The 11,625-nt window shown below is 35.9% G+C and overlaps 1 protein-coding gene across 1 annotated transcript; it reads right to left on the bottom strand.

Annotated features, from left to right (window-relative positions):
• Nucleotides 1-679: 679 nt before the first annotated feature.
• On the bottom strand, nucleotides 680-11,148 carry LOC114822918 (V-type proton ATPase subunit a3-like). Its single transcript, XM_029098078.2, has 18 exons — nucleotides 10,804-11,148; nucleotides 9,664-9,708; nucleotides 9,130-9,249; nucleotides 8,942-9,049; nucleotides 7,636-7,746; nucleotides 7,368-7,541; nucleotides 6,227-6,364; nucleotides 5,698-5,805; nucleotides 5,456-5,563; nucleotides 5,166-5,314; nucleotides 4,361-4,514; nucleotides 3,276-3,436; nucleotides 2,976-3,182; nucleotides 2,583-2,766; nucleotides 2,412-2,495; nucleotides 2,122-2,315; nucleotides 1,486-1,545; nucleotides 680-1,198 (listed from the first exon to the last, which is right to left on the bottom strand). Exons 1-18 carry the CDS (start codon nucleotides 10,936-10,938, stop codon nucleotides 994-996), a joined length of 2,445 nt encoding a protein of 814 aa, XP_028953911.1. The 5' UTR covers nucleotides 10,939-11,148; the 3' UTR covers nucleotides 680-993.
• Between the last annotated feature and the right edge of the window lie 477 nt (nucleotides 11,149-11,625).

Raw genomic sequence — 11,625 nt, 5'->3', positions numbered from 1 at the left:
AAATTGAACTTCTTGATCGGAAATGCTTAATTTGTTTAGTTTCCTCCAATATCTTATGTCCGACTTGTAAACTGAAAGTTGCTAGTCTTTGTTTTCTATTAAAAGTCGTATATAAGAATTGGAGAGGACTAAACATATTTAACTTCTTTACTGTAAGTCTTTAATTTGTTTAGTTTTCTCCAATATCTTATCTTCGATATCTAAATTAAAGTTACTAATCTCTATCCAAAAATCTTACGTGATTGCTCTTTTAAAAGAAGTAAGACTAGAAAGGGACTAAACAAATTTAACTTCTTAAGCATCTAAATCTGAAATCTCCATTTAAAAGTTGAGTCCCGAAGAATACCAAATAAATTGGCATCTCTTAGTAGCTGCAATTTGTTTGGTTTCCTCCATCATCCTATTTTGCAACTTGAACAACTTTGTGTTTTAGTGTTTCTAATGTGCTTTTTTTCAGTTTGTCCACTTCTTATACTTTTTTTTCTTCCTCAAACTAGTTTATCTGAATCACCTTCTCTTTCTGAAAATGAATATCTTTTACTTACGAAACTAAAAAAGAAAGAAATTTTTTTTACCTCACGTACGAGTTTCGAATTTAAAACCTCCCTTAAGAAAAATACCACCAAAACCGTTAAGTGGCATAACCGCACTCTGGATTACTTGAGCAGCACAAGAGTAATTTTGTTTTCCTTAATAAATATTAATAGAAATATGACTAATTATTGTCATTAGTTTATTACACACGGCCACAATTGCCATTATATATATTAAACATGCTGGCCTAATAACACTGCTTATTCCTCCCAAGAACAAATAAATAAATATGCTGAGAGGGGTGATGCTCAATTCGAAAACCAACCGATAACTCCTCATACAAGTTGCCTTACAATTGCTTTCTTTTCTACTGTTCGAATGAAAGAATCAACTCCGGTTCATACCTATTCACACTCGATTCCATGGCTTATACACTGCCGAAGACTTGTTTTTACGGCATCACTCATCCTCGTCGTCAAGCAATGCAAACGAGTACGGATAGAACTTGTAACCATCCCCTTCATAAAACTTGTTCTGGAATTCCACCCAGTGAAGTCGAAGAGCATGAAGGAAAGCACTGAGAGTTTCCATCAGTAGTAAAACACCGACAGTGGCGCACACAAAGACGATGAGACCCACTATGAGTATAATCCAATTGTTGAACCTGTGAGATGTACAAAAGAATATGTTTCATTTATTTCCCTTGCCGATATTCAGTAAGACTGCCTAATTAAATTCAAGAATTCAAATCCTCGGTCACAACTTCTTGGGCGTAAGTAATAATCCAGATGAGCAACTGGAACAAATGGAAATGAACTCCTGCTAAAACATTCATTTGGTGCTCATTGGCCTATTCTCTACATCCCAAGAATCGACAAAGAACTTGAAATTGTGGCAAACTTTTTGACTGAGTATTAAATAAAAGCAGCATCACAAATGAGTTAAACATACCCCCAGGCAGTTAGGAGAACCTTGTCGTAGAACACACTGGACAACTCTGAATGAGCAAGACTGTACAAAGTTCCAAAAGACAAATGCCCGACGTTAGCACTTATTGCACAAATAGACAAAAAAGGAATATCTGCAAATACAACTTATTGACCACATTCTATTCTGTCATGGCTGAAAGAAAACGTGCTATTTTTTTGCAGAAACCCAAGTAACAGATAGACCAATTAATGTAACGAGGGATCTTGCCAGCCAATGTCGGTCACCAAGCGGAAAAAAAAATTGTCTTCCCCATTAACAGTGAATAAGCTGTCCACTATTAGCTTTTCTTACAAAACAATGACATGCATGGTTCAGTTTGGTAACATGTCAAAATCGACTTGTGCAAACAACCATGCGAAGCTAACAATTTACTACTGAATGCAGATTTTATTATTGCTTCAATTTTAAACTTTATGAAGCCAGAAAGTTCTTTTTTATTTCAAGACTTCCCTACATAGAATGCCAAAACTCATTGAAATCAATCAGTGCAAGCATGCACAACTGCAATAACAAATGCATACATGAACTGGCATGTGCAGACAGAAAAATCAAATACACCGAGAGCCAAGAATGACAGTTCAAGTTCTCAGAAACTACCTTAAAGCCCATAGACGAAGGTACGAAGCTGTATTTGAGACTGCTCCAAGTACAAATTCTATTGTGTGTATCATTTGATGTACGAAAACTTCACTGAACTCAAACTCCTCATGACCATGGGCATCATGGTTGGAATTCACTTGCAAGCTCTCTTCGGTATCCTCAAGTAGTGCGTAGGACTGACCTTGATGCCGCTGAAATAACATAACCATTAGAAGATGAACTTATATAAATAACAGGGAGTAGAGTAATGATCAGAAGGGCTGAGGGTGAACAGATGTCAAACATACATCTTGATGTTGCTTCTTCAAAAGAAAAGGCTTTGGAAACAGCATCCATGGTACAGCAACAAAAGCCGACAGTAATAGCACAAGCTGGTAAAAGAACAAACAAAACATGAGGAATACTCACATTTTCTTTTAACAGAAAATTTTAAAATAAGAAAAACACAGTGATAGTACCTGAACTGTTTTCTGACCATTGAAAAGCTGATTTTCACCTAGCTCGTCTGTAGGACTTAGGAACATGTATATCATTACGTGGTAGAGATCAGCTTTTGAACCGGTCCACCACTTCATAACAATGAGAACGGACAAGTAGCCAAATAGACTGTTTAAAAATATCATCTGGGGTACAAACTGGAACCTGGGAAAATGAAGCAGCTGAATGAAAACTAAGCTATAAGCAGGGTGAGACTCAGATTATAGAAACAACTAATGACGTGACTGTAGATGGAAGAAATCACAGTACATGTGAATTATTCACATCTACAGTGAATGCATTTTCTGCCTTTGGTGGTAAAAATGACACCTCCACTGAAAACCAAGATAACAAAATAAAGATTCACAACTTACCAAACATTCAAATTACTTTGAAAGAACCTGGCATTGAAATAACTTATCATAATTCCTAGGTTCATCTGGACCACGCCAATAATAATTGACATTTTCATCTTCAATGAGTTTAGGAATGGGAGCTCACTGCGGGATCCATGCCATACAGGATCCAGGCCAAATGGATAAGTCGGATGCACCTTGATCAAGCCAGCTGTAGTAGCATCTCTGCAAATGAAGTATTTCAATTAACTATAACAAACAGTCCAAAATGAGGACGCATAAGAGAAGGATATACATCTTCAAAGTCTACGCAAATACCTGCAAGAAAGATCACGGCATGCATATGCTGAGGGACCAAACAGTTCAAACGGGACAGAGAAAAACTCATTATAGATAAAACCTGTGTAGATTGAGAAAATTGCCATTAACAAAATCACGTAACGACCACCAAAGGCCATCTCCATGATGTCTCCAAGCTTCTGTAAAACCATAAAAATATATAATTAGATTCTTAGATGAAGACAAACAAAATAGGAAAAAAAACTGCTTCCCAAAGATAAGTCAAATAACCAAATGTGACTGGAAAAGGCCAAGCATCCACATACTAAGTTACTAACAGAAACTATGATCTCCATCTCCTTTGAATGTTGAGTAATTATGTGAAAAGAGGAAAGTAATCACAAAAAAATGAATTCAGGGCATGTTTACTTGCAAGGAAGCAAGGATTGGGTATCATTCCCATACCCATTGCTTCACATACCCAACAAAGTAAGTAAACATGCCATCAAAGGATAAATTATACAGAGGAAGTATCCTCATGAAGAAGCAGAACCCCAGAATTTGCAGTTTTAAGGGAATTACGACTTTTTATGAAGCTCGTGCAACAGACTATCAGATATTTAAAGTTCAATAAATCAAATCCTTATAACCTAGAATAGTTCCTTACTCCTCACAACACTAGAGGTAAAGGACACAATCTGTCAGTCCTGAAATTTATTAAACAATCACAACTCCCTGACAGGATGGAAAAGGGGGAGAGGGAAAAAAACGAGGGGGAAAAATGAATGGCATGGTGAAATATCATTTGACTGCTGGTAACATACTTGGGGAAATAAGCAACATACAGTTGGTGTCTCAATGGTCATGCTTCACATTTTTCTTTAGATGAGATATAATCATAATAACATCGAACAAAAAAAGAATCAAATTGATCCACATTTTATTAATTTATTAACCTAATATATGGAACGGCCAACTACCATAAATATGGTAAGGGAATACATCAATCTTTGATCCTATGCTTTCGTACAAAAAATTAAGTAAATGACCTACAATGCAACTAGATTATTGTTGAGACCAAGTATATCAGCATATGAAGTGATTGCAAAGCTTGGTAACAATACCTGACTGGAAAGCTTCTTTTCCCTGCCTATTAGATATAAGGTCGCAAGTAACAAACATATTCCATGTCCCCAATCACCAAACATGACAGCAAAAAGAAATGGGAATGTCACGATAGTATATACAGCAGGATTTGCTTCTTGATACTTAGCCACCCTGTAGCATTAAGACAAAACATTTTATAATCTTGTGTATATTTCTGTTGGAAACAATAAATTATCAGCACAATTTGTGATTTCAAATTCTAAGACTCAATTTTTAACAAGAAAGATTAACCACGGATAAATGGGGGCTAGATTTCTTACTACAACCACTTATTAATGTTTCATTGATTTCAAACATTGGCCTTCATTAATGGCTAAATTAGATAAAGGTCGTACCCAGTGCACAAGGCTCCCGCTTTACGCAAGGTCTGGGAGAGGTGAATGTCGGCTAGCCTTACCCCTATTTATGGAGAGGCTGCTCCATTAAAAATTAGATATTACATTAAAAATTAAATCGTTGATTTTTACCATATATTACCTGGCATAACAAGTTACTATCTAGCTCACCTGTTAATGGTAACCAAGCACCATAAATGGCAGATTAAACAACCAAAACGGAAATCAACTACATAAAGTGGATGAAAACTTTCAGTATCTACCCCAGGCACCTTACTAAGGAAATTCCAGAAATGACAGTGGTTAAGGACATAACTGACTAAATTTCTGTTCCTTTACTTCATTAAAAAAAAAATTAGCAAAATATTTATCTATTCCAATTATCTATAGAGGAGCACAGAAGAGAAGATATTGCAGTGGAACTCACCCGTATGCATCAACAATTTCTTGAAAAGAAGAAGTGAATTTGTTTGTACGGAAATAGGTAGGTGGTGCCTCCTTAGTATGCAAAACCTGGAAAATAGCTCCAACTTGTGAGTTGGAATCAAATGCTGCCCGCTGCAATGCATCCTGGATCTGCAAAGACACATTGAAACAAAGAAAGTTGATAACATATTTGACTTGTACTGTTGTACATCAGCATTCACACCTTTCAATTCAAACTGGGTATAAAATGAATCATCATACTATGGGGAAATGTCTGTAAATAAAGGATACCTGTTTTGATGCAAAAACAGGACTCCACCCTTCAGCCACAAGACATTTTTTTGTTACATCAAGGCTAAGCATGTTAAGATGGTGGTATATGGATTTCTCCTTCCTCACCTTCACAAGTACAAAGAAACGTTGTAAATAGCTTGACATTGGCAATACACTAAAACACCATATATCTTGAGTTAGTCTTAGTCATATCTCCACATATATAATGAGTGAACTGAATATAATAATTCCAAACCTACCAAAAGGTTCCACTGCTCAAAATGCTCGCCAATAGTCTGTAACAAACGTCCCCGAAGCAACACTCCAACATCTATGGTAGTCTTTAGCTCTGAAAGTCTTCCCGAAACCTGAAGTCGAGGATTAAATATTGTCATAGTGAGGTAACAAAAACCAACATCGTCAAAATGGGATCAATGGAAATTAAGGCCCGGCAGGTAACTTCATAACATGTAGACGATCAGCACCCTAGAATATGGGCGGACTGCTAACAACTACAAAAATCAAACTTGGATTTCTACTTAAACTTGGATTTCCACCTAAGCAGGGGTTATACAAATAAATAGTATGATTGATATTAACATTGGAATTACTTCATGCTGGAAAAAAAATAAAAAAAAAATAAAAAAGCACCACGAAAAAGATACTATGAACAGACAAAACTGCAAATGGCTACAGTTTCTTTTATTTGGTTACTTTTTTACTTCTACGGACATGCAATAAATGATAGAGAAGAAAAAAAGAAGCTATAAACAAAGAAAATATACATACCTCAGTAATCATCTGAGATTGTCTACTTAGGTCGTCAGGGAAAGAGTATCGATTAGCTCCAAAGGCATCACATATTTTAAGAATTTTGCTCTTTGCTCTTTCTCCAGAGTAGAATACCACAAAAACATTTTTCTCAACCTGCATACAGATCATCATTCACAGTCACAGACGAAGTGTGCAATAACAACGAAAAACCAGATGGCCAAATTAACAGTTCCATATTATAAAATAAATTATCCATTTCTCTAGTATTCATACAAGGTTTGCATAGCATTTAAGCTCATAAGTGCTTCTTCTGGAAGAAGCACATTGAGATTTTTAACAAAATCCAAGATCTTTCACAACCTATAAGCACTTCTAACATTTTTGCTAAACATTGTCATAGAGCTTTTGGTTATTTGAAAGCTCTTATAGCCATTCTTAACGAACATCCAAACAGGTCAACCTCTCCCCCACAATTCCTGCACCCCCAAGATCCTTATGGACTGTCTAGTTGAAAACAAAAGGTATAACTTTTTAACACGTAGTGGAAGAGGTGGAGGTTGTTAAATACCTAACCTATTTATTGGACTTCTTTGTTGAAACATAGTAATGATATCCAGTTTACTGTTATTCATCTTATCAGTTTTGATGGGCTTCTAGTCCATCTTTTTTTGTAACCTTAAATTATAAAGAGTAGAAGATACCTCGAGAGAAAAACAAACTTCCTCTCATCCTTCCAAGAACATAAAAATGCAGGAAATGATGTGCCAATACCTTCTTAACGAAAGGTTTAACTTTTTAGTTGAAAGCTCTTATAGCCATTCTTAACGAACATCCAAACAGGTCAACCTCTCCCCACAATTCCTGCACCCCCAAGATCCTTATGGACTGTGTAGTTGAAAACAAAAGGTATAACTTTTTAACACGTAGTGGAAGAGGTGGAGGTTGTTAAATACCTAACCTATTTATTGGACATCTTTGTTGAAACATATTAATGATATCCAGTTTACTGTTATTCATCTTATCAGTTTTTATGGGCTTCTAGTCCATCTTTTTTTGTGACCTTAAATTATAAAGAGTAAAAGATACCACGAGAGCAAAACAAACTTCCTCTCATCCTTCCAAGAACATAAAAATGCAGGAAATGATGTGCCAATACCTTCTCTCCTGAGACAGGGTCAGTCACGGGATTCTCAACAGTAGTCTGCCTCAGAAAAACGTTACCCCTAGTAGCTCGAAATAGAATCCTCTCAAATGCCAAAGACTTTTCCCTAGGAACAAGACCAGTGAGAAATCCCAACTTAACTTGCTTTGATGGATCGGTTGATGTTTCCTTCACAACAGCCAAACAAAAATAATTGGGTTCAGCAACAGGAAGAAGACTGGTTAATAAAAATACAGTAAAAATCCAAGATTGAAATCTGTACTTGCTCCAATAATAAAGGCGTGTCCAGGGATTCATCACTTATATCACGGGATTCATTTTCTCTCTGCTGCAACACAGCACTGCTTTGAGCTGAGTGAAAAAACTCACCAGCCTGAAAGGAAGAGATTTTTCAGTCACATAAGAGCCCATTAAAGTAAACTAAACTTCAAAAGAGAGACATGAGACCAAATGAGAGTAAACTCTATCCAACTTCTAGTTCATTGGCAGATCAAATCGATAATTGCTTCTCTGTTAGTGATATTAGAAAACTTCCAGTGAGAATCCAAGATTCAGAACTCTCTGAACAAATTAAGTTTATACGTCACATAAGGGTAGTCTAACATATTTTACCACTTCAGCTCATTTAATGATATCATCTGCATTAGTATATGTCTAATCTTATGATGCTTGCATGAACCTTTAATTTTGATAAACTAACCAGAGCTTTCGCTTACACCTATTTAAGGTAATTTGAATGGTCACTCCTGCTTGTTAGCTGAATTTCAGTTTTCAAGTCCTTTCTGTTTTATTATCTTCTAAATATTTATTTGCAAAAATGAATCCCATATCTTCTTTAAGTGCTCTGTGGCTTGAGAAATTTGGATTTTTTCCCGTCTTTATTTGGGGTATATTAGCTGCTTCCTGAGACAGTCTGAAGCCTTGTTTTGGGGTGGCATGGCAGGTTTTTAACAAGGTCAACTACAGCTCTTACATACTAGCATTATTTATTTATTTATTTATTTATTTTCTTTTTGTTTTTGTGGTTGTAGAGAAAAATTAGTGTTCTGAAATGAAAAACTTTGCATAACGGAGATCTCAGTTTGTGTGGTAGCTATCTGAATGAATAGAACTCCTCAAACCTCTTTTTAATCTTCATGTACAGTTTCTGTTTTCTTTGCATTTTCAGTATTATGCGCTTACAGCTCTTGTACACTGATAGAACCATCTTGGAAACTTTTGTTACTTATCAAAAAATTGTTCCAACAAGTTAGAATCTTCAAGCAACAAGGAGTTACAATATTACTAAAGATGCTTTTCATAGCTTGAACTACACAATCCATTTCTATCAATGGTTCAAAAAACAATATGGATAATTACATCCATTTTCTCCTTGTGCAAAAACAAAAGCTCATCATACTATTTTTTACCCTTTCCTTCATGATGGATTCCCATGTAAAATATTAATAAGACCTCCAACCTTAGTGTATTATCAGAGGACATTATATGATCTGATAACTAATAATGCATACTGCATGGCAATGGAGATGCTAAGATCTTTTCTGACAAAAACAAAAAAGGGTCATTACCTTTTCCAGAACAAGCTTATATTCTAAGAGTTCATTATATGAACGTTGCAACTTTTCATCATTTGAATTTATTTCAATCAGCTCTGCCTCAAGTTCACCAAGTTTTACCTAGCATACACACAAGAGTGAATTTATTAGAAAATGCAATATTAAACATCTTTAGCTATGCACCAAACACCTTATTATACCTCAAGGTCATCCACATTGACGTCAACTTGTCTTGCAGACTTTGAAGGAGGCAAATCTGCCTTTGACATTTGCTCCTTAAAGAAACGTAATTTGCGTGCCATCTCAGCACTTCTTTTAATCTTCATAGAAAAATGAAATAGTGAATTTACCAACCAAATACTCATTTGAAGACATAATATTTACGTACTTTAACAATTATCACAAGCATTGATCAGATATTCTGTATCCATCGTACAATCAAGATAGCCAGTAAAAATTACGTGACTCTTCTTTTTTTGGCAACAACCTAGAACAGTTCTCAAGGACAACTAATCATAAAGTACAGCTCTAAATGTATGAGTCAAAATTGGAAAACCTCCCAAGACATAAACTATTGGAAAGAAATTTAAACCATAGACTTTCCCTCCTTTTCCTGCTAATCCTTATAACTCAATTTTGATGAGACGGTTTTTTTTAAGAGAAGTATCGTATCCACAACTAAACAAAATGAATAAACATGCCGTTGGTCAGCAAGCTAAGAAACATAAACACACCTGAGCAGCATATGTCCTCTGAAACGGGCTCTTGTCTGAATTGAGCTGGAAGAGTGATACATAAAAACATTAGTAACAAAATAAAACAATAAAAAAATTATGAAAGCAGCAAAACAGTGACTAGATTAAGGATGACCAACAACAGAGCTAGCATAGTGCTTCAAGATAATTGCACATGGTGCAGCATCAAGAACATCAGGTCAACCAATTTTGAACATTAGTTCTCCACAATTTTGTAAGAGTTATTGTGCGATCCTCAATATTTACCCTTAAATCTTTTCTTCATTTCAGGATGATATCGACCTTTTTACAGTTCACCTTCAACTTCAGTTCTTTAATTTTAAATAGAACATTGTACATTCTGGAATAGAAATTATGAAATAACTTGCTTCTTGTTTCCATACATATAATTTGCCTATAGCTTTAGACGAAAGAGATCTGAATAAATCTCAACTAACCACCACAATCATAACTTTTACTGATCAATCCCTCAATAGAGAGCTACCATGTTCACCACCCACCCGTACACTACACTACCACTCTATGGTGAGCAAAACAATACCAAAAGTTTCGACCCGCTGCTTTTGGTTGCTCCCGCTACTTACATCTTTCTTATTTGATTTATGACTCGTGACTTGTGTTAGTCTGCTATTTGAAGCTCTTTAGCTATCTTTAGCAAACAACATGTCCATTTTAATGGCGATACAAATTTCCAAGACACCAAAATCTGACAGTGCCATGATCGCGTATTAGGCGCTCGCGAAGCTAATTGCTCGGATGAATTGCCTTTTTTCGGGAGACCAAATTATGTAATTGGTAATGAACCAATCGATCACCACCTCAAATTGCAGATTAATTGAGCTCCTTAAAATCTAAAGAATCAGACACCACTCACTAACCAGGCAATTCAATCTCATACGTAAAAAAAAAATAAATAAAAACCCCAAATTCACAAAAGAAACACACTTGCGCAAATCGAATCCAAACCAATTAAGAATTCCAATCGGAAACAGTGCCAAGTTAGGGTTTTACTGTTTCTCCGCAGCAAAAAAACCAATCGAAAAAAAGAAGAAACCATAATTGAAACAGAAAAATGGGAATCAGCGAGAGAGAGAGAGAGAGAGAGAGTAAAAGGCGTACGTCTTTGAACTGGAGGAGGCCGAGGTCGCCGAGATAAGAGACGGTGAGGTGAGCAGACTCGATGGGGATGATGATCTGGACGAGCTGCATGGGCTCCGACCTGAACAGATCCATCGGAGGACAGCATTCTCCCATTCTCTCTCTCTCCCGACGGTGTGTTCTGTGTCTGTGTCTGTGTATAGGTGTAAACGTGTGACAGCAGACAGTCGGAAAAACAGAGAGAGAGAGATGGAAGAGAAAAATAATAATTCACTTTGCTGATTGCTTTGGTCTCTCTCTCTCTCTCTCTCTCTCTCTCTCTCCCCTTCGCGCTGCGCCACGTCACCAGGTCCCCGCTCCCTCTTTGTAACTTTTACTGTTGGGGAGGGTTTTGTAGGAAGTTTCTTGAGCTTTTGCACTTTTTGTCGCTTTCTAATTTTTTTTTTTTTTAACAATAGGTTTTTTTATATTAGATGTTAAATTAGTCACCGACGATATTTGAATCTACACGGTTATGTAAGGGCTCAACACCTTTTAGCTGCTATGGTAAAGAGCCACTTGCGTCGCTTTCCAATACTTATTTGGCTTGTTATATTAACATCTTAGATCGTATCCAAACCTAAATTTGTTAAGAACTACTTTAATCTAAAATATTTAAATTATGATAAAAGTTGAAAATTTCTTTAAACCGACCTTATGAAATTGTATTTATAGAATTCTTGGGTGAATTTTAATTTAAATAATGTTTTTAATTGTTTTAGTCTTTTAATCCTGGCCTAAATTTTGGGTTAAATTTGTCCAAATTTTAAATTTTAACCCAAAACTTATTTTAGGCACAACCAT

This window comes from Malus domestica, chromosome 05 (assembly GCF_042453785.1).
Source record: "Malus domestica chromosome 05, GDT2T_hap1".
Lineage (NCBI taxonomy): Eukaryota > Viridiplantae > Streptophyta > Magnoliopsida > Rosales > Rosaceae > Malus > Malus domestica.
This window is presented reverse-complemented; position numbering and strand designations above follow the sequence as displayed.